Source organism: Parasteatoda tepidariorum, chromosome 2 (assembly GCF_982258835.1).
Source record: "Parasteatoda tepidariorum strain Cologne lab strain chromosome 2, Ptep-v5.0, whole genome shotgun sequence".
Taxonomy (NCBI): Eukaryota; Metazoa; Arthropoda; class Arachnida; order Araneae; family Theridiidae; genus Parasteatoda; species Parasteatoda tepidariorum.
In genome coordinates, this window is record NC_141756.1 from 1,508,801 (window position 1) to 1,532,006 (window position 23,206).

Sequence of the window (23,206 nt, forward strand, 5' to 3'; positions counted from 1 at the left end):
TTGTATCATTTTACGAAAATTACAAAATTTTTGAAAATATTATTATTTTAATCTGAAGTGTATCTTTAACTGTTCTTAAGAATAACAATTTTATATGAAATAAGTTTAATTTAATTTCCAGTTAGCAGTGAACAGCAATAAAACAACATTATTGCTGTTTACTACTAACTAGAAATTAAATTAAACTACTCATATCAAATTAAAATAATATCTTCAAAAATTTTGTAATTTTCGTAAAAAAATACAACCAGCTCGAAGAATACTGTTAGGCTTCCAAGTAAAATTAAATTTATTTAGATCCTTATTGCTACGCAGGGATTATCAGTATTTTTCAAATCTACGACTATTAGAAATAAAAGAAGAAGACTTGGAAATATACACAGGTCATCCTCAAAAATTGAGCGACGATTTTAAACTGCGCTTTGTTGATTTGGAAAACATAGACATCCCTGATTGGATTAGAGTGCCATTTTCTGCTCAAATTGAAAACCTGCAAGATGAGCTTGCTGAATTGTAATCGGATCTTGAAGCACGCTTTTAAAAATTCAACAATAAGCAAATTCTGGACAAATAGAAATATTATAATGCAAAAATATGGAAATCTTTATGAAAAAACTCAGCTATATATGCTAGCATTTCCAAGTTCCTATATGGTGGAAGCCGGTTTCAGTCACGTAAATTCAATCTTTACTAAGTAGCATAAATAAATTAAATGTTGAGTTTCGAAAGGATTTAAGATTAAAATTGACCAATTTTGAACCTAATATAGCGAACCTTGCAAAAAAAAAAAAAAAAACACAAGGCACACCCATTTCATTGATTAAGAAGCAATAAATCTGTAGTTACTTTACTTATTATTTCTACTTATTTATTATTTAATAAATATTAAGGTATTTAAATTTCAACATTAATGTATTTTTCATAAAACTACTGTTTTACAATGTACTATTGCTTTAATAAATGCTTAAAATCATAAAATAAATGCACAAACAAAGTATCTAATAGGGTTTATTTTTAATTAACAGAAAATTACTTTAATGGGGGGTCGAAGGAGATTTCGAAAAATTATGTAGGGGTCGATGATCAAAAAAGATTGGCGACCCATGATTTAGAGTAAATATTCTTTTACTGCTGGGATATTTTTAATTTTATTTATTTATTTTTTTTTTTTTTTGTTAGGAATACTTTTAGACAAACTTATTGAATATCAATTCATATCCTCTAACTTTTTCAAGTTTTAAAACGCAATTTATCTATTTTTTATTTTGTTTCACTTCATACAATTTGAATTTTTTTCATTATTATAAGTAAATTTACCGTTTTATTTTTTTACGAATATCTTTATTAATTATCGGTCTTTATATTAACAATTTTTTTAAAAAAAATAATAATTTTTTAACAAAATTGATGTATCAAATATTAAAAAAAAATAAAAATATTAAAATTCTAAAAAAATTATTAGCATTGCCTAGATTAGCAGTTCCTAAATGGTGTTTCGTGGAACCCTTGGGTTCCGTCTAGAATTACAGGGGTTCCACTAGTTCGTACTTTTTATAGCCACATTCAACTGGACCACCCAAGTGGAACATTCTGCTTTTGAACCCTAGAGCCCAAGATCTAGATTAATGGTTTCCAATTGGTTAGCCCTATGGTTCCGTGGAAAAGTTACATCGGTTACACGAGATAGTACTTTTATAGCCACCCAAGTAGAACATTCAACTTCTGCCCCCTAGAGTATAAGTGGTTCCCAGATGGTGTTCCATGGAACCCTACAGTTCCGTCAAGAATTGCAAGGGTTTCGCTAATTGGTACTTTTTTTAGCCACATTCTGCTTCTGCACCCTAGAGCCTAAGATCTAAATTAATAGTCTCCAATTGGTGTTCCGTAAACCCCTATGGTTCCGTGGAAAGGTTACAGCGGCTACACGAGATAGTACTTTTATCAGGTGTTCCGCCGAAAGAACATTAATTAGCTCCATATTATGATTATGAGTTCCATAGCCGAAAAATATTGAGAGCCCCTGACCTAGATCAACTAATTCAAATACTAAAACAGTCTTAACTAATTTGTACGACCTCCTCTTATAAAGACTCTTCCATTATAACGACCATTAAAAAGAGAATCAAAGAATCGATTAAGATAAACGTTCATTTTAGTGAATTGATTCTAAAGAATCGATTAAGATAAACGTTCATTTTAGTGAATTGATTCTAAAGAATCGATTGGCACATCACTACTCCAGAATGACTGTTCATATAGAAATCGCAGGTGTTCTTCTCCTACAACAAGGCCCCCTATAGTTCGTTGCGATCGCGAATATAGATGGCATTAAGCTCTGCGATAATGCTTAAGGCGGTCCTAAAGTCGAATCTAGCCTCCAAGGGAAGGGGGAATTTAGACGGGAGAATTTTTTTTAGTACATAAATAAAAGAAGCATTGTCATATTATGAGCAAGCAAAGTAGCACTATTTCGAACAAACTGACATGGAAGGGGGAAGTTTGCAAATTTGGGGGGGGGGATGAATGCGCCCAAGAGCTTGGGGGGGTAGGGGGCCACTGAGTTCAGCCTTTCCTAAAAAGATTCTAATTCATACTAGCTAATTGATTACCTCGAAAGAACTATTCTATCTTTTAACAGTTTCTAGATGTAAATAAATCATTGTATCGCAATGATGTATATTAATGTAAATATGTAAAGAACGTCTTCTGGTATCGCAAAACAAGCATCTAGATTACCAACGATTTTTATTTGGTTCAACTTACATGTTTATTTAGAATTTAAATTAAAGAAACAAATGCTAATCGCTATATCCTAAATAACTCTCTTTCAAGCGCGTTCGTAAACAAGGAAAAAAAACAAAATATTCTGATTTTCTATGCTGGAAAAATTATCACGTAGTGACTTTTCTCCTGAACAGTTTCACAAATTAAATACTGATTAAAATGTCTTAAAATTGCTATTGGATTAAAGCTAACAATCTGTATTAATACCTAAAACAAAAAGAATCAACAATTAATGAGAATATAAATATGTATTTTATGCTTTTTTTTGCGAATTGTTCTCACAAACAGTAAATTCACATTTATTGTAATGCCATCCAATTTCCAGTAACAGAACTACAACTCAAATGTAACAAAACTTTTATACGCTTTTAAAAATAATTCACAACCTAATTTTCCAAAAATAAACATTTTAGGTTCTGGCTAACAAGATTCTTGAATGTCGTGAAAAAATTCGAGACTCTTAGTATACTATTTAATCTGTGAAACTGTTCCGCGATTTTTAACATTTCAGGTATTGGCGATCAAAATGGGCTGCAGGTGGCGTAGAGCAGAACTCTTTTCCTATGGCAACACTTCACATGCTTTCCCCATTAGCGTGTGGAAAGTCATAGAGGAAGGAAGTACGTTAGTTTCTCTCTTGATTTTTATATAGATTAAAATCTTTTAAGTTGAAAAACTATATGGAACTGAAAACTACATTAAACATAGTTCTAGAGAAAAGTATCACGGAAATTTTAAGAAATATTTTTATTAAATAAAAAGGAAAAATATTAAGAAAAGGGAAAATATCGTAGTATATTCCTATACAACTGAAAAGAGGAGGAGAGGGATGGGAGAAGGGCTAAAGGCATGAAACCGGTCTCTCCCCAGATGGCGTATTCGAGTGTTGCGATCGCGAATAGGGCTTTAGGGCCTCCTTAAAGAATAATTTTTTTTCCAGAACAGTGGAAGAAATCTTTAACTGGACAAAATGGAAGAAACTAAAAATGACCAATACAATTGTTTAACAATAAGTATAAGAACTCAAATTTTAAAAAAATTAAATCTAATATAGTAACAGAAAGTTTATCACATTAACTTTATTATTTTTTTAAAATTATTAATTATTTATTAGTTGTATGCCTGGCAACATTGAAGAAATAAAATAACGGATATTTTACTAGGGACATTTTTTAAGCTACGAGTTAAGTTTTGATACATCATGCATAACCATGTAACTCAAACAGAGAATTTTAAAACTGGAAATAATATAAGCACTTACAGTTAGGGAAGTAAAAAATATGTATATAAATCTTAATCTAAAGAAGATTTTTTTAAACCATTATTTATAATACTTAAACTATTTTATTTTATAACAGTTGTTGAACAACTGACATAATTTTGGGTTTACAACTAGTAAAGTTCAACTCCGTAGCCTTGTAATTTTGAACCAATCCAGAAGACAAGAAAACTCCTGTATCAGTACCCCCAGAGGGATTGATTTGTTATGGGTACATGGAGGACGTTGTGACTCGACAGATTTAATCTGCACCAGTCACCATTTATTATACAGAGTCTTCAAAAATACTGCAGTATTGACAATAGCACTATCTGTTGAGGAATATGAGAATATTTTTTCCATCAGCAGATATTTTATCAAAAAAAAATTTTTTTTTTTAAATTTCTTCCACAAATATAGAGAAATTTGACACAATACAGTTAAACAGGAGATAGTTGAAAAATACAGGAGTCTTCGTTAAAAAACAGGAGACTTGGCAGATATGTAGATTATTTAAGAGTTGGTTTAAGTATTCATACTTAACATTTGATTAAAAAATTAGCATGCTATTTGTAATTGAGAATTCAATATGTGTTTAGATATACATTTAATATGTGATTCAGTGTTGTTAATAAAATTAAATATTACTATATAAATATTACTAAATAAAATATTGAAAAATGAGTCATTTTAATTAATTCATCTAAAAAATTCCATATCTTTTCTGCTTTTTAAGGTTTACTTATATAAAAATGATACAAAAAAAAAGCTTAAAAATTAACAATAAACTTGATTGTAATTATAAACTGTTTAAATATTTCTTTTAGAAAAAACCTACTTCTTACAGGTGGTTTTTCCACTGCGGAAAGCCATCCTTGATGTTAAATAGCGTGAGCAAATTTAGGTCTCTTAAAAATGCTTAAATAGTTTAATTATGCAATAACTATATTTATTTTTAACTACTATTAATAACATTAAGTTTGCTGCGATAAAAAGTATAAATAGGAATGATTAATTTTTTCAGTAACATTTTAGAATTATTTTCTGTCAGTGTAAATAAATTTGTTTTGTATATACGCAGTAAGTTTCTATTAATTATTGTGATTTTTCATATTAAAAACTATTAAATTCACTGAAAATATTTTTTTCTCAATTATTTAATGCAGCAATATATGAATTAGAATATTGCTACGTTTAAAGCCCCATCAAGTTAGAATAAACAATTAAAAAGTAATTAATTCTTTGTTTTTCAAACTGCTAGTGCATACCTTTACTATTTTATGTGCTTATTTATGCAGTCCATTTTTCCTTTTCATCATTCTAAAACTTTTTTAATTAGAAAAATATATTGCCGAGTATCTTACGCTCATTTATATTAAAATTTGTATTGATACAATGAATGAAAAACAAAAGTATATTTTAGAACAATTAATTAATACATTTAACAGTATACTACAAATTGTATACTGTTAAATAAGAACATTAATGTAAATAATTCTGACATTTCTTTATATGCTAACAATCAAGGAGGTAAACAAACTAACATACAAGCCTCACTTTGAACAAAAAAAACATTTAGATATTAAATGTCTATAATAAATATCTCTAGTTATCTTTTATCATTAAAATGAGGAAGTAAAAATTTCTATATTCTTTATCAAAATATTAATCAATAGTAAAAAAGATTTTGTTGAAATACTTTTTAATGGTTTAATTACTTTTAATTTAGGGTTTAATGTGTTATTTACCCTTAAAAAGAACAGGAAAAAAAAAACTAAATAAAAGATGTCGTTAATAAATTTTTTGCGTTGTTTGTTAAATTAACTTTACGAATTGGTAAGAAATATTATGTGTTAATGAGCAGCGATCAGGCGATTTTTGTCAGATAAATGAGAAAAACTTTAAAAAGAAAAACACAAATATTTGCAGTCTTTAAACTTTTATATTAAACATAAATTTACTTTTTGACTTTCAATTGTCTCACAATAAGTTTTAAAAGCATATTCAATTACAAGACAATGTTACTATTAAATGACTGCAATTGCCAAATAAAAAATTCCAGTTTTGAAAATTTTTTTAACATCAATAATAAATAACTTATTTTATTAACTAATTTAATAACTACTTATGATTTAAAATACAATCACAAGCAAAAAAAATTCATAAAAAGTCTGTAAATTTTTACTTGATCCATAAGATAAAGTTTAATTTTTAATTTAGAAAATATTTGAGTGGAAAATAATAAATTTACAAATGAAAAATTTGTTCGAAAAAGAATTCAACCTTTAACATTCTCATCCCATCCTTGCATATCACTTCTGTCCAACAGTTTAGTAAGCTCTTCAGGAGAAATGACATAATTATCATTAGTTTTCACAAAACCTGCATGATCACAGGAGTCTAAGAGTTTCAAAAGTTCATCTGGAGTGATCGCTTGTTGAGAACGAGCCATATCTTTGGACGTGAAGCGACCCTTTTGTATGATCACCTTCTCCAATTTCCTTTTAGCTGTCGCATATTCCAAAATCCTTTCGTCAATCGTATTTTGTACAATATACCGATATACCACAACAGGCTTAGTTTGTCCAATACGATGGCAACGGTCTTGAGCTTGCAAATCATTTTGAGGATTCCAATCGGAATCGTAAATAATGACGGTGTCAGCTGATATGATATTTAATCCAAGACCACCAGCTTTAGTGCTAATTAAAAAGATAAAAGTAGAATCATCTTTGAAGTCTTCCAGATGCTCCTGACGCTCCTCTAATGTCATATCTCCAGCCAAGCAGCAATATTTATATTTTCGCAAATCACAGTAGTCTTCTAATATGCCAAGCATAGAAACAAACTGGGTGAAGATTATCACTTTATGCCCACGTTTTTTTAATTCAGCTAACATAGCATCCAAGATTAAAAGCTTGCCACTAGCTTGTACTAACTTTTCGCCAACAGGAACTACAGGGTGGTTGATTAAGAAAGGATGGTTACATATTTTTCTTAGACACATCATAGGATTCTGAAGTTTAAGATTCAACTTTGCATCCAAGGTATCAGGATCCCAAGGCTCTTCTTCTGACTTACAGGCAATATTTTTTTCATTTATCAGATTTTCACAACCAAAATATTCGGTTTTAACTGGCTTTCTCCTCTTTGTCAGCACTTCCGAAGGATCAAAGTATTTTGAAGGTCTCAAATCATTTGCTATAGTTTTGTTTAAAACACCTGTGTAATATTTTTTTTGCAAATCAGTGAGTGGTGCATAGACAATGATTTCCTTTTTTTCAGGAAGTTGCAACTCCACATCAGCTTTAGTCCTACGTAAAAGAAAAGGTGTCAAAATTTGATGAATTGTATAAATAATTTGTTTTTCTTGCTCTCTTGCAACTATTTCATTATTTGCCCCACTTTTAGATAATCTGTTAATATCAAACCAAGACTGAAACACTTTGAGATCATCAAATATTTCAGGAAGAATGAAATTTAACAGCGACCAGAGTTCATCCAAATTATTTTGCAAGGGAGTACCCGTAAGAAGTAATCTGTGACCGGCATGAAATGTTTTCAAAGCTTTGACAAGTCTACATTCGAAGTTTTTAATTCTGTGTGCTTCATCAATGGTGATGGATTTCCAATCAATTCCAGAGAGCTTTTTGGCATCAATTAATGCAATTTGATAGGATGTTAAAATCACTGGAAAACAAGAAAATGATTCATTTACTTTAACTTTCTTAGCTATCTTACGAAGGAGATAATCCCTATCGTCACGTGGACCATGATACAGTATGACAGGTATATCAGGAGTGAATCGCTTAAATTCAGAATACCAATTGGGCAAGGTTGATAAAGGACCACATATGAAAAAGGGACCAGCTACTTTCATTTCAATCAAATATGCAATAAATGCAATAGCCTGAATTGTCTTTCCCAATCCCATTTCATCAGCTAAAATTCCATTGACGCCATGTTCATACAGAGTTTTCAACCAATCATATCCTTCAATTTGATAATTACGCATTTTCCCACCATAAAAAAGAATGGGGTGACGGTCTGCTAGATCAGTTTCTTTTAAATTATTCACACAGCCTTTTTCCAAATCAGCATTATTAGTAGTTTCCTGACGCTCAATATTGAGCATATTTTTTTCTTTAAAAACATCAACTACTGTAATTTCAGTTTTATGCACCTTTCTTTTCTTAGATGAAGATACAGCATCATCTGATTTTCGTTTCAGTTCACTTTCTCCTGCACTACTACTTTCCAATTTTGCTTTCTGCCTTTTATCCTTTTCCTTTTGTTTCAATTCACGTTTCTCCAATTTTTCGGCCATAAATTTAGCGTAAATACTGCTACGACTCAACAAAAGATGTAAACGCTTGTAGCACTTCTCTTCAGCAACTTTCTTTTCTTCCTCTTCAACTTGGCGTTTCATTTCTTGCTCCTCCAAAATAGCCTTTTGTTCCAACTCTTGCTCTTCTTTTAACATCTCGGGCGTAATAATACTTCCCTCAAAACTATTTGATTTATAGCTCGTATACACGTCATCATTGTTAGGCAGATCGGTGATTCCATAGGCTACATTTTCATTTTTAGTGGATTCATGTCTAATGACATTAGAATTATCTTTACTCTCAACTTCGTTTGAGATATTCATATTTTTGAAAGGCATTTTATAGTATAATCTGAAAAAGAAAAAAAGTTAGACATAGGACACCTTAAATGTCTTTTCAGTAAATCAATTAGTAACTTATAAATTTAAACATCAAAAGGATAGTTAGGTATCAAATTTAAAAAAAAAAAAAAAAAAAATTAAATATGTTTTTTTAAACAAATCATAATTGCACAATCTAGTTTAAATAATCAATTTAATATATCTTTTTAAATAAGTGAAAACTAAAAAATTAATGAATTCTTTCAAAATCAGAACAACTGTAGTGGTAAAGCGGTAGTGAAACCACTTTTTATGAATATAGAAAGAACTGTCAAAATATCCCAACCACATTTTATGTAATTAATTTGAAAAAGCACAGAATGTAATACAAGGTAATAATATTATGAACCATCTTTGTGCATTATTAAAATTTGGTACAAAGGTTTTACTATAAATGTGTTTCATTTACATTACAAAACTTTAATTTAGAAATGCACAACTTTTTTAAGTGAAGGGCTGCATTCACAGCAGATTGACCAATGAAGAGCAGCATGCCCAAGTATTTAGACATACATGTTGACAGCAAATATAGGTAGTAATATTTATATAAACATTATTCTAGCCACTCAATTCTTCTTATCACTTAACCTTGTAATATGTTTGCATGAAATTAAATACTTTTAAATGTTTAAAATTAAAAACTGTGAAACTGATTACTTAGGGAAAAAACAGAATCAGAAAATCAAAATCAATTATCAGAAATAAATTCAGATAAACTGAAAAAAATTAAAATAATGGGAAAATTCATGTTTTTTTTTTCTTTACATAATTCTAACACACTATCACATTCTATCACATTACATAATACTGAAGTCCATTTAAAGATAAATTTTAACATTAAAAGTTTTTAATGTTCATAGAATTAAATTTTTAAAAAATTAAATACTCTAGTTAATAAAATAAATGCAAGTTAAATACTTTAAAGAAAGTTTGCAGAATTAAAAATGATTAAAATTAAAACAAAACCTTTGCAGGGCATAATAAGATTCAACATTTAGTTGGAAATATACTCCAACTTTAAAACATTGTAAATAAATCATAAGAGGAAGGGGTTGAGAGAGGAAAGAAAAAGAAAAGATTTTGAAGGAACTATTTTCCTAAATAATAAAAAACTATTAAGATACTTGTTTACAACTCTTTATAGCCAATACTTTTTTAACATGACACTATTTACAATTAATTCATATATATATTGACTACTAATTAAAATTTACATTACGATACAGATCTTGATTTCCCTTTTTTACAGTTCAAATTTAAGGATATACAAATAATTTTCCAGCACATGATCATAAATGATAAAAAATGGTCCATGTAGGTAGAAAATGGCTTAAAATATTTCTTAATGGTTATCCTAAAATTTTCAAATTTTTCAAATATTGTGATAAATTTATCTACTTGATGATAGCTTTTTCGGGCCATTAAATGAAAATTTAATGATTCTGTTTAAAGACTGCTCCACAGTCTAGAACATGCCCAATTCATTCTGGAAAACAGTCTTTCTACAGAAACTGTAGTTGTGGGAAGTATTAAACTTAATCAGTTTTTGGAATTTGACCCTGATGATGCTCTTCCTTTCTTGATTTTTAAATCGACAGTATATGAAGAGCAATATGTGATTTTTAAATCATTTGAATACGAATTGTTACGTGTGATTTTCAAATAGCGTGAATAAAAAATACGATGCGTAAATACAAATCAAGATGTGTGATTTTTAAATTGCGAGAAGACTCGCAATGTATGATTTTTAAAACGTGTGAATATGAATCCCGATGTGGTTTTTGAACCGCCTGATTACGAATCGCGGTGTTCCCTTCAAACCTCGCGAATACCAATCACGACGGATGATTTATTAAATCACCTAAATGTCAATACGAATCACGATGTGACTTTTTAAATTGCAAGAAGAATCAAAACGTATGATATTTAAAACTAGTGAATCGCAACATGAGATTTTTAAATCATGTGACTACAAAAAATAAAGGTTGGGTATGTGTGGTTAAACTTACACATGTTCATGAGACTACAGAATTGAGCATGCGTATTAAAATATTTTTCTGCGAAAGGGGATCCACGTTTAATAAAAATTAACACATCTCGTTTTTTTTTTTAAATTCTTTTTGATAAAATACGTAATTACTTTTTAAATTGAAATTTTTTAAAAACAGAATCGAATTTTACGAGTTGTAATATTGTGTTAAAATATTGAGATATTCAAAATCACAATACAGCAATAACTATAAAAAAAAAACACATTTTTTTAAAAAAAAACCTACAAGAATCAGTAAATTGCTTATAGAAAGTTTTTTGAGATTTTGTGTTCACAAAAAGTTTTTCATTTTATCTAAAAACGCTTGACATATTAAATCATGCAGAAATTTTGAAAAATAGTAAAAACCCAAATAAATTTTTTAAAAAAATACTTATTAAATTTACAATTTTAAAATTTTCCAATATTATTATATCACTTTCTGAATTTATGTGCATAAGGAACAACACCAATTTCGAAAAAATGAAGCAGTATTATACAAAATAAATACGCTTGACACATTTTAGACACAGTAGAAAAAGATAACAGGGTGTATAACCAAATTTTTCTACCAAAAATAAGCACCTTTTAAGTACTCAAAAAATACTTTTAAGCACTTATAAAAAAACAAAAATTTAAAAAAAATTTATAATAATAATTTGAATATAAGCAGTAAAAAGTTTTTTCGATCTATTGTTAAAGTTCTTTTATCAACAAAATGCAAAAACATTTTCAAAGACTTTTACACTATCATGATAAAATAACTAGTTTCTAACAAAAAGCTCTTTTCATAATTATATTAGCCATCATAATAACAATTTATGCACAATTTTAAATATACTTTATATTGAGTCATTCGTTCCATTTTTGAAATTAATAATCACTTTATTTAATTACTTAAAAAAAAATTTTTCGCATTTATAATTAATTAAACTATAATTTTAAAAAATTATTGGGTGTATATTTTAAATTTAAATTAAAGCTACCTATACCTACTTATGAAAGCACATTCAACCATTAACAAGATTAATATTATTGATCATACTGAATTTATAAAGACATGCAAAAAATTAAGCGAACTAAAAAACTTTAATATATGCATACTACAAATGTAAATTAGTGAATGGTGCCTGTTAAATTTTCATTAAAATTTGTAACTTGGTTCAGAATTTCTTTAATAACAAAATTTTAAAAAATTAATAAAAATTTAAATTATTTTGGAATGTGAATATAATGAGTATTGAAGGTTAACATTTTTGTCAGAAGAAAAGTATTATATGGTCCCTTCAGTCAGAACTTTAACAAATGCAAGATTATTGAATTTTTTATTTCAATTGTTTTTAAATCAATTCAATTCTTCAAATTTAAATATTTTCAACTGTTTCAATTGTTGATAAAAAGACAAATTAATTTCTTTTTGGAATGACAAATGTGATAAGATTTTTTACAAGTGAAAAGCCTTTTAAGTGTGATAAGTGTATGAAGTTTTTAAATGTGATAAGATTTGCTATATGTTAAAATAGTGAAAAGCCTCTAACTTCATACTTTTAAAATTTAGCCTCCAAATATTGAGTATTTTCATTAAACAACTCAAGAGCACTGAAAATTTTAAAAATATAACCATAAACGAAATTAAAAGTAATAAGTAAAAAAATTAAATACAATAAAAAAGATAAAATTATTTGCTTAGTAGATGGTACCATATAATTAAAAATCTCTATTAATTCTTTTCTTTCTTAAATTAAATAAATAAATGGAGAAATGGAAATTTTGAGATAAAGATCTGTGATTGTTAACTGCTGGACACACATGAAAATACAAAATTAGTAAATGATCCCCCAAGTCAAGATCAAGCATTATGGTACAGATCTTATGTAGAGAACGTCATTAGCTTGTCAGTGACAAAGATAATGAGGCCTCACCAAGGATTAAATTAATAAGAGAAATAAAATTTTCGTTTGCTAATGGGGGAGGGGGATTTGGCAATTCTTAGTTCCCATGATTAGTAAATTTTTTTTTTTTTTTTTTTCATTTTTGGTTCAATTTTAGAGGGTTGAAAATGAAGTCTCAAATTGTAAGTCTCTTGCAAAATGCAGCAGAATTGCACGAGATTCCTTCCCACCGAATTCAGTTGTGTTCGGATATGCAAAATATAAAAATTTTTTCATAAAATAAATTGACTGTCACTTTCATACCCCGAAATGGATTGTGGCAAAATGTAATGATTTGTGGTGTGTAAAATATAAATTAATCATAAAAACGTTGCAAAGAACAATGTAAAAACCAAGCTTTTTGCGTAATTCACGGCGAAAATTTACGTGGGAAAGAAAGAAAAAAATCTTATTCTGGAAAAGGGAAAATGAAGCACTTTTAAGAACACCTAACAAAAAAAGAGTAGGGGAGAGGGGGTACATTTCAACACGGGGCACCTTTCAACAACTAGAATTTCTGCCTTCTAATATTGCTTGATGATTGGCCAATATGCCAGACAATAAGCTTTAATTATGCACAACTGTTGACATTTAGTTTTAAGCACTTTCTTTTTACCACTGTTTTGCTACTCTGTGGAACATGTTTTAACATTCCAAAAGTAAAATGACAGTTTTGATTTTAAACTGTTTATCTATCAGTAATCTTTTAATAAGGTAAGTGACATTTATTCATCTGCTAGTTTATTTAATTCTGCTTCTAACTGCATTATTTATTAGTAAAAAGTCTTTTTTTTTAAGTGGTTGATAATACTTTAACCAAAATGTCCATACCAGGGGCAGATTTCAACAGAGCTTAGATTAAAATCAAGATTTAGTTAGTTGCATTGTTGTTGAAAATAAAATTTATTAACAAAGAATTCATTAAAAGCGTCAATAAAATAATTATTTTAAAATTTTATAAAAATATTCAAGAAAATTTCATTTAAGAATGAAAATAATTTAATTTTAAGAAAATTGAAAAGTTTACGACGTAACATTATATTTAATCAAATGCTCAATCCCGTTATTTTACTTTCTTACAGTTAATAAAAATGGTGCAAACATATAAAAAAAAGGACACTAAACCAGAAGTTAGCGAAGAAAACATTGAAAAAGCAATGGAAGCTGTCAGAAATAGTGCATCTGCTCTTAAGAGCAGCAGCAGACTTATTTGGAATGGACTTTTCAGCTTTATTTTATAGATTAAAAAAAAAAGAAAGTCAAATAATTGTTTGGTTGGCGAAACCAAACAATGTACAACTAACACAAAATGCTTCAGTTCTAAATACACAAGCCAACAAGTTTTTGACGTCCAGCGAGAAACCCTGCTTTGTGAATACATAATTACATGTTCAATTCTCAATTATGGTCTAACTTACAGACAAGTTCGACAACTTGCCTATGATTACGCAAAGCGTTTCAACTGCAAAATTCCAAGTAGCTGGGACAAAAATGAAACGCCTGGAATTGACTGGGTTAAGGTTTTATGAAGCGTCACCCACAGCTTACTTTAAGAAAAAAGGAAAGCACAAGCTTCGAAAGAGCTACAGCTTTTAATAAAGAAAATGTTGAAGAATTTTTTAACAATTATGAGAGAGCTCTTACTTCTGGTCATTTTACAGTTGATCAAATATATAACTTGGATGAAACTGGAGCTTTAACAGCTCCGAATGTTGCTGCCAAGCTGGTAGCTCGTTAGGTTGGGGCAGGTAGTTTCAAGAGAGAGCGAAGAAGCATGATAATCAATGCTTTATTTTCCAGTAAAAGAGGATATTATAGTATAGAAAGAAATGACATTAAATTGAAACTGCCTCAACCAAGTTTAAGTGGCGGAACAGCTCGAGCTGTATTTTTCATGACATTCTCCATAAACTTTGATTTTATTAAAGACAAAATAATGTAGAAAAAACCTAAATCAATCCAATATGTTCATTCATCATTATTATTTTAAGAATGAAGTTAATTTTCAAAAATATATGATCTTGTTACGTTCTCTTCGATGGTTGAAATGTGCCCTACCACCAGTTGAAAACTGCCCCCCCCCCCAGGAGGGGTAAATTTCAACAAAATACACGGTTCACTAAATATGTAAAATTAGGTATTTTGTCTTTGGCTTAGACCTTTGGAAAAAATTGAGAGGTTACCTCAAATATCAATTTAGTAAATAAAAATTAGAACTTAGATTTTGAAAGCAATAAAACTTCGAAAATAATTCTTGAGCAAAAACTGTTGAAAGGTTCTCCAACCTTAAAAAAATAAAAATCGAAAATAAGTACTTCTTAAAAACGCTACACACCCCGGATAATAAATAACAAAAAATATTAACGTTATCAATAAATTTAAATTTTTTTTAATTGTAAATAATGAAATGCATAGTTTGTGATAAGAGTTGTATCTAAAAACTATTTTAAAATTGATCTGTCCCAGTAATATTGCCATACTTAGTAGGTAAGTTAAAGATAAGTAAAATTATCTATAATAGGGGTCACCATATGCGGCCCACTAACTACTGAAATGCGGCCTGTGAGAGCTTCTAAACACAATGAATTTTATAAAATTCAAAAATAAGAAAAAAGTGGAAAATCTTTAATTGCACTTTTGAGTTATCATGTTTTGACACGCTCAATTTTAATAGATTCTTAAATGTTCAACGCCCTTTCTTTAAGCGATTTTATCGTAAATCTAAATGATTTTTTAAGCAGTTATTTCCGCTTTTCAACGTAATTTCGAAAATCCCGAATTTTTTACTATGATATTATATTACGACACAGGAGTTTCAGATCGCCCATTTAAATAGTAATCACTTTTTGACGCACTTTATAGGAGCAGAGTTTATGGTACCGATTTATTTTAGTAATTATTGCTTTCTTTTTTTCCACCATTCTTTTTGGCAGTCATTGCTATGCATTCCCACGTAGTATAAAAAATTTCTGATAATTTTATTACGACATATTTAAATTGCGCATTTGACAATCTTTATTCATTCTGAGTCCAGCATTAATTTAAGTGATTTTTTTTTTTTTTCAATTATTGCTATACATTTCCACGCGATTTTGACGTTCCCGTTATTCAACCATGATGTTATTTGCGACATGCGAATTTCTATTCACGCATTTAAATAATCACTTTTTGATACGGTATTCCGGTCACAAAAGGTATTCGGTACTGCAACGAATGCAATTTAGTCGAATGTGGTGATGAATTGTGGTCTAATGCCGAATATTCGGATTAAAAAAAATTTGAATACCGTATATTCGGAGCCAAATGGCAAATTTTTTTAGCAGAGCATAGCAACACTGAGAAACTAAAATTTCAATGCTAAGAATAATATTTTCCGGAAAAAACTTATTCATAAAACACTAAAAAATAAGGCCTAACAGAAATGCTTTTGAAAATGTCGTGCTATCATAAAAACTATACGCAAAAGTGAAAATAAAAATTTATCTTAATTTTCGAAAGAAAATTTTAAAGCCGAACATCTCAGTTTCAAGAAAAAAGACAAGAATCAAGGAAAAAGTCTAACAGAAATGCTATAAAAAATAGCTGCGTTATAATAAAAGTGTCTATAAAAAGAGAAGTTTAAAAAAAAATTATAAAAAAAAACATTCATTTTTTAAATGAAAATGCTGAAAATCTAAATTTAAATTTTTCACATTGTCATATGTTAAAAAGGAAAAAAAATGGCTGTAAAATAAAGTTCATTAAAAAAAATGCTGTTTCACAATAAAAATGCCTATATAAAGAAAAGTTAATTAAAAAGAAAACCAAAAAAAAAAAAATGAATTGTACTTAGTTCCTGAAATAAAACTTACCACTGAAAATCACAGTTCTCTATGTTACTGGTTATCAATATTACAGTACAGGGAAAAAGTGACAACAAATTAATAGTATAAGATGTTCTGTTAGAATGCTGCAATATAATAAAAACAGCAAAAATGAAGAAAAAAATCATTGTCAATTTTTAACTATAAGTATTGAAAGTATGACAAAATTGACTTGCTTGAATAGATAAAAAATTTTTTTTTAAAAAGTAGAAGTGCAAAAACTTGTGGTTCAGTATAAAGTAAGTAGTTTTAACTCTTCAAACTTAATTTTTACATTTGTCTTCTAGAAGAAAAATTTGCAAGCTATGTGCAGAAACATAGATTTTAAAATTTAACAAATTTGTGCAAAAACTATCTGATAACAAACAATGCAATAATATATGTAAAAATACAATTTTATATTCTTTATCTTATCTATACAAATTAAAAAAAAAAAACTAAAAAATACTTTTTTCAAAAATATTCTGCTGAATATTTGGCCGATCACTCAATCAATTGAATTTTTAACAAAAGGGCCAAATACTTGTTACGTTACATCCCTAATTTAAATGCAATGTTATTGCAACCTGAGAAATTGACAGAGGCAGAAAATGTGAATTTTTAAACTACTCACTATTTATAATTTTAAATTAAATTTTTTTTTCTTCCTTAAGTGATCTTTTTCAGTAAAAAAAAGAAATCGTTTACTATATAAAAAAAAAATCTAATAATCAATAATAAAGTAAATAAGCATTGAATTTTATTTTGAACTATAACAGTTTTGTTTTTATATATTAGGCTTTTGTTTGAACTTTATAATTTTCTTCAATTAAAATATTTAATTTGAATTTATATTGCTTCATATGTACTAAATTTCTTCCCACTTCCATCCTGAAAGCATTTCAGTTTTTTTTTATTCAGATTTTAAATGAATTTTTTGATTGCATGATATGATTAAAAACCATTTCTTTTCTCCATTGTTTGTTTAATAACTTTATTTGTTCATTTTGATAAATCTTGTTTTGATAAGATAGAAATGGAAATTTTAAAAAAAAGCATTAGTTTTTTCATTTTTGAATGAATTCTAATAATTGAATGCCTTTAATTTTCTACAAATATATTACTAAGTTTATTGATAAAAAAATTAGATCCCTAATGTTTAAATAAATATTACTACATTTGCCATTAACATGCCTAAATACGTGTGCGGCCCTTTGTAAGTCAACCTGTTGTGCAAGTGGCCCTTCACTCAAAAAGATTGTGCACCCCTAATCTATATAACAAAAAATCCCATAAAACACAAAGCTTTATGTTTCAGTTTGCGTTTTTAACACTTTCTACTGTATTTTGTTAAAATGTTTCAACTGGCTAAATTTTTATACCCAATACTAATCTTGGATTTTATAAATTTTTTTTAATCTTGGATTTAATTTAATAAATTTTTATTAATCTTGGATTTAATTTAATAAATTTTTACTAATCTTGGATTTTAATGCTTTTATTTATTATTTTTTTTTTTAAAAGAAAGAAACTACGAGTTTAGCAATAAACAGGGACGAGATTAGCCGAAAGGCAAAAAAGCTGAATTTCCACGATAGTAAATTTTACGCAAGTGCAACCCTTTAATAATAAATTCCAGACAGTTTAAGGTAATAAATAATGTGTTGACATACAATTGTGTACTAATCTATTATTATATAAATGATTACATTGATACTTAACATTTAGTGAAAATAAAAATTATCAATTGAAAAAATAAAGCTGGAAATTATATTTTTCCTCAGTTCACATAAGAGACAATTATTACTTGAAAAACTACCTGGTTTAGCAAATTAAAACTACTGAGAATATACATTAATATTTCATTTCTTTGAATAAATACTGTTATGTGATTTATAGCAAATATATCAGTAATATTACTTTTAACTTATATTGGAAAAAAAACTTTAACAATGGACCGAATCATCATGTTCATACTACAGTCTAATCTAACTACAGCCCTTTGAAACATATCAATAACAGTGAAGTAGAAATATATAGTAACTCCTTAACATACAAAAATTGCTATTTCAGTTTGAAAAATTACATGACAATCAGCAACTGTTTAGATAATTGTTTTTTATTTAATAAGAATTTTGCATTTTATAGCATAAATAACAGCAATTGTAAATAAAATTTTGATAATGAGTTAATTAACTCTTTTTCTAAAAAAAAAAAAATCTAAATTAAATCCCTTTTAAGTGATTGCTTTTGTTTGCTATATCTTTTATGTTTGCTATATTTAGTCGTTAGTCCATCTTCAAGCATCCTGTGACAAATATTTTTTCTTCTTTGCAAGAACGGAATGTAAGTTTTGAATATATTCCCTTCGAGTTTCTCTAATGTGTTAACACTTACATATACTAATAATCGTCGTTAGAAAAACAGTCACCTTTATAGTAACTAATTTTTAAAAAAAATTTACTTCTTACAAGAATCGCGATAGTTAATCTTAAAATTGCGTGAATATGAATAACAATTATGGATTTTGAAATCACATGAATATGAAACTAGATATACGATTTTGAAAATGAGAAAATACAAACTGGGATATAGAATTTTTAAAACGCGTAAATACAAATTACGATTGATAATTTTTAGATCGCGTAAATACAAATCATGATGCGTAATTTTTAGATTGCATAAATAAGAATTATGACGCATAATTTTTAGAATGTGTGAATGTGAATCCCAATGCCCTATTTTAAAATCATGTATAAATACGAAAATCAATGTTTGATATTATAAACGGCACGAGCAAATCAAGACATTGAATTTTAAACTTGCATGAATACGAATCGCTACATAGGTTTTTAAAAAGGCGTAAATACGAATCACAATATCGGATTTTTAAATCTCGTAAATAAGAATCGCAACGTACAAAATTCAAATCGCGTGAATAAGAATCGCAACACGCAAATATGAAAAGCTATGTTTGATATTAACAGGGTGGAGACTCAAATCAGATTTCAAATTTTCCTGATTTTTCCAGGTTTTCCAGATAAAAATCTTAAAATTTCCAGGTGTGCGTTTCTTTTTTCTCATGAAGTGTACGATGTATACAAGAAAAGTGTTTATATTATAAAACATTTTATTCAAAATGTCATTTTTTTAACATATCATTTCGAAAAAAATTATTTATTTTGACAATTTGGCAAGATTTTGTAATTATTTTTAATGTTTTGCGCAAAATTTCGAATCAAAAATTACATATTGACCAACAAATCAGTAAAATTAAATATTAATATATAGTTAGTTCTTAAAAAAACCTTTTTTTTTAAATTAAAATATGTTATAAAAGGTTAAAATGAAATTGAAAAAATTATCTTTAATGCAAAAATTGTAACAAGCATTGCTGTTAGCGACTGTAAAAAAAAATGTTGTGATTGGTCGGTTTGCTGAGAAAAAATAATTCACAGATTTCTTTGAATGGGAATACAAAAGCTTTCAGAAAAAGAGTGCAATATAAAATCTATTATTATTGAATTAAAACTAACTAATTTTTGGAGAATTCTATAAAGTTAAAAATACAAAAACACTTTGCTAAAATAGAAAAAAATTACCACCAAAGCATCGAAACAAACTTGAGCCATAAATGGATTCAGCCCAAGGACAGAATTTAAAAACAAAAGCTAATATCCTAATCCCTTCTTCCACCTCCACCACAACCTTTTCTAAATTGCACAGTCCCATAGCAGTCAAAGGTTTCTACATTCGTTTAGCAACTGTGAGAGAATTTTATGTGGCATTCTAGTTTAACAGAGCTCTAATGGAGCAAATTTTTATGCAAGCAAAGTATCGCCAAGTTGATGATATTTCAACTGTTTGGCGATACATTTCCGTCTAAAAAAAAGTGGGCATAATGGATGAAATAATTTAAATTAGTGAGATTAAAAAAATTATCGAAGGAAAAATTTCCAGCTTTTCTTTAAAATTCCCTGATTTTTCCAGGTTTTTATCCATATTTCCCTGATTTTTCCAGGTTTTCTCCAGTATAAAAAAATTCCCTGACAATTCGAGGTTTTCAAGATTTTCCAGGAGGGTGGCCACCCTGATAAAAATCATGTGAATAAGAATCGAGATATTAGCAGATTCCAGGCTTGGGACCTTTAAAAGGCTTGTCAGAAGCAGCGTCTTTTGAACTAAAAAAATTAGATCTATCTGGAGGGCGGGTAAAAAATTCGGAAAATCTTATCTGCTGCGAGTAAAAGGGGAGAAAATAGCTAAAATAAGTAAAAATGAGAAAGGATTGGTAGCTATGTAGTGTGAATTTTCTGTTTCTCTTTGAAAATCGATGAATTTTCTGAAAAAGAGGAATACTTATAAAAAAAAAAGTGAATTTTTTAGAAAAATCTGAATTTTTGATAAAAAAGCTGAAATTCAAGAGATAAAAGTGAAAAAAGCGGTAAAATCTCAGCCCTGAATAAAAGAAGAACAAGTTTTTCTCCCTAAATTTTAAAAATTTCTAAGCGAAATATTGTTAACCCATTGATGCAGAATTTTTATTAAGTATATTTTAATGCTTTTTCTATTATTTTGTAAAATTTTTGTGAAAATAAATGAAAGTATTTATCATTTTAATAATTTACGGCTATGAAATGCAGCATGTAACACTGTTTTTTTTCTACCATAGAGGTAAAATCTTTCTAAGACAACACTTCCAAATAATAATTTTTTAAATTTTCACTTATTTTTTTCAAATTTGCAGTTTATTCATCAATTGATATGAAGAATTCTATTGGTAGAAAAAAAATTTAAAACAATAAGATTTTGCACAATTAGGACTTTAAGTTAGGATTGATCGAAACTCTGAATCAAGTAAAAGCAAGGATGTAATAATTTGATAGAACAGGAAAATATTAAAAAAGATGGAAAAGAGAATGATAAGAAAAAGATTTTTGTTTGTAGATATTGTATTAAAAGTTTGGTTATAATTTTGCTTACTACATATATCTGTTGGCACATTCTTTAATTTCCTGTGTCCCAAGAGAAGCGTCATAACTTATTTTTCAGCTCCAAATTGAACCCATGTCATGCTTTTGGCTCAGTGAATAGTATTGGAGTTTCGGAACAACTTGGAGCAATTTTGGGGAAAAAGTGGCATTTTTGAGCAGGCTGGAGCAGAAGTTTTGTTTTGGAACAATTTGAGCAGCTATTCCAACCATGGAAGTTAAACGATATATTATCAGTATTAAAAATTACTGTGAAGGGTTACAATCAAACAAGTAATTTACTTTTTAGCCATTTCACTGTAAAATAGAGCATTAGACACTTTCAAAAGCTAGAACAGAAGTAAAAATTATCCCTATCACACAAGTTAAGCTTTACACACTTTACCCCACTTCAGAAAATAATTCATAATAAATTGAATTTTGAAATTTATTCATAAATTTCTGTGTAGATCTGTTCTTTAGATGTCATTCTATCAGTTTGAACTAAATTAATAGTTTTTGATGATTTTTAATGATATAATAAAGTTCATCAACAGCTCAAACTATATACTTTAAGGGTTAATCATAAACAGACAGATTTTATTTAACAGTTTCTAAAACTGAAATAAAAATGCTTGCCCCAATCCCAGTTAAATATCTCTACAAATAATAAATTATCTTAACTTAAAGGAGATAATAGATATTCTTAAATATATACCCACTTTACCCCACCTGACTAGAATATAGAAGAAAGTAAAACTATAAAAATAAAACAAAAGCTTAGACTACAATTAGGTAAATTATGATAAAAGAAGTCAGTTTTTTAGCTGAGGAATCAACTTAAAACAGATTATTTCAAAATAGAAGGAACTTAAAAAATTCAGAGCGGAAATAAAATTTGAATCATAATTAGAATAAAACTTACAAAATCTTTATCCACAGTAAATTAAATTCAGGTTCAAGAAATATTTCAAATTTATATCAAGCTCCTTCTAAAGTAACAAATAATGAATTTCTAAAACTTAATTTAGGTTACAGACTATATTCTTTAAATTAACTAATGGAATGGAATTAACAATAGCAGAAGACAGAGCGCGAAAATCTACTATTGGCAAAAATGAAATGATTAGAGTTTAATTGTTTTATCCCTGTCTCATGATTTGCAAAAGTAAAAAACCACTTTAACTTTGACTTCAATTTTTTCTCGGTATGTATTTCCTTATGGATGGCTCATGCTAGAAGTGCAAATTCATAGTAAGACTTCCGGGTTACTACTTTTTTTTGCCTAAGCTTGAAAAAGTTTGCTATCCAATATTATTATATCAGTGGGCGATTCTTTTGTTACGTGTGTTACTTTTACACGACATATTTCAACTTTAACACTCTTTATTATAAACTTGTTAGATATATTTTATGTTTTTTCTTAATTTGTTCTTAAATCTACATGTGTTTTAAGTTTGCAGAAAGAAGATAGAAGGTGCTTATTAATTTGATGTAGCTAAAAAAGAATTCTGAAATTTTGTTACGTGTGTTACCCTTTATAATGCTAGATATTTAAAACTTTGAATATATTCATTTAATTCTGTGAAGTATAAATGTGTAAAATTAAGATATTTTTTTAACGATATCAAAGCTGTGTTTAGTGATTTTTTAAATTTTTTTCCAACAGTGACAACATTTTTAT

The 23,206-nt window shown here is 28.0% G+C and overlaps 1 protein-coding gene across 2 annotated transcripts; it reads right to left on the reverse strand.

Annotated features, from left to right (window-relative positions):
• Nucleotides 1-5,964: 5,964 nt before the first annotated feature.
• On the reverse strand, nt 5,965-22,642 carry LOC107443808 (lymphoid-specific helicase). Of its 2 annotated transcripts, none has more exons than XM_016057806.4 (2): nt 22,448-22,642; nt 5,965-8,721 (listed from the first exon to the last, which is right to left on the reverse strand). In XM_016057806.4, the coding sequence occupies exon 2, from the start codon at nt 8,706-8,708 to the stop codon at nt 6,321-6,323; it is 2,388 nt and encodes a 795-aa protein (XP_015913292.2). In that variant the 5' UTR covers nt 8,709-8,721; nt 22,448-22,642; the 3' UTR covers nt 5,965-6,320. The 2 variants fall into 2 exon arrangements, with proteins under 2 accessions (XP_015913292.2, XP_087012890.1); XM_087156764.1 differs by lacking the exon at nt 22,448-22,642 and adding an exon at nt 21,536-21,552.
• Nucleotides 22,643-23,206: the final 564 nt, after the last annotated feature.

Excerpts from the sequence above, each read along its gene's own strand:
- LOC107443808 (XM_016057806.4), bottom strand. The coding sequence starts at position 8,708 with ATGCCTTTCAAAAATATGAATATCTCAAACGAAGTTGAGAGTAAAGAT.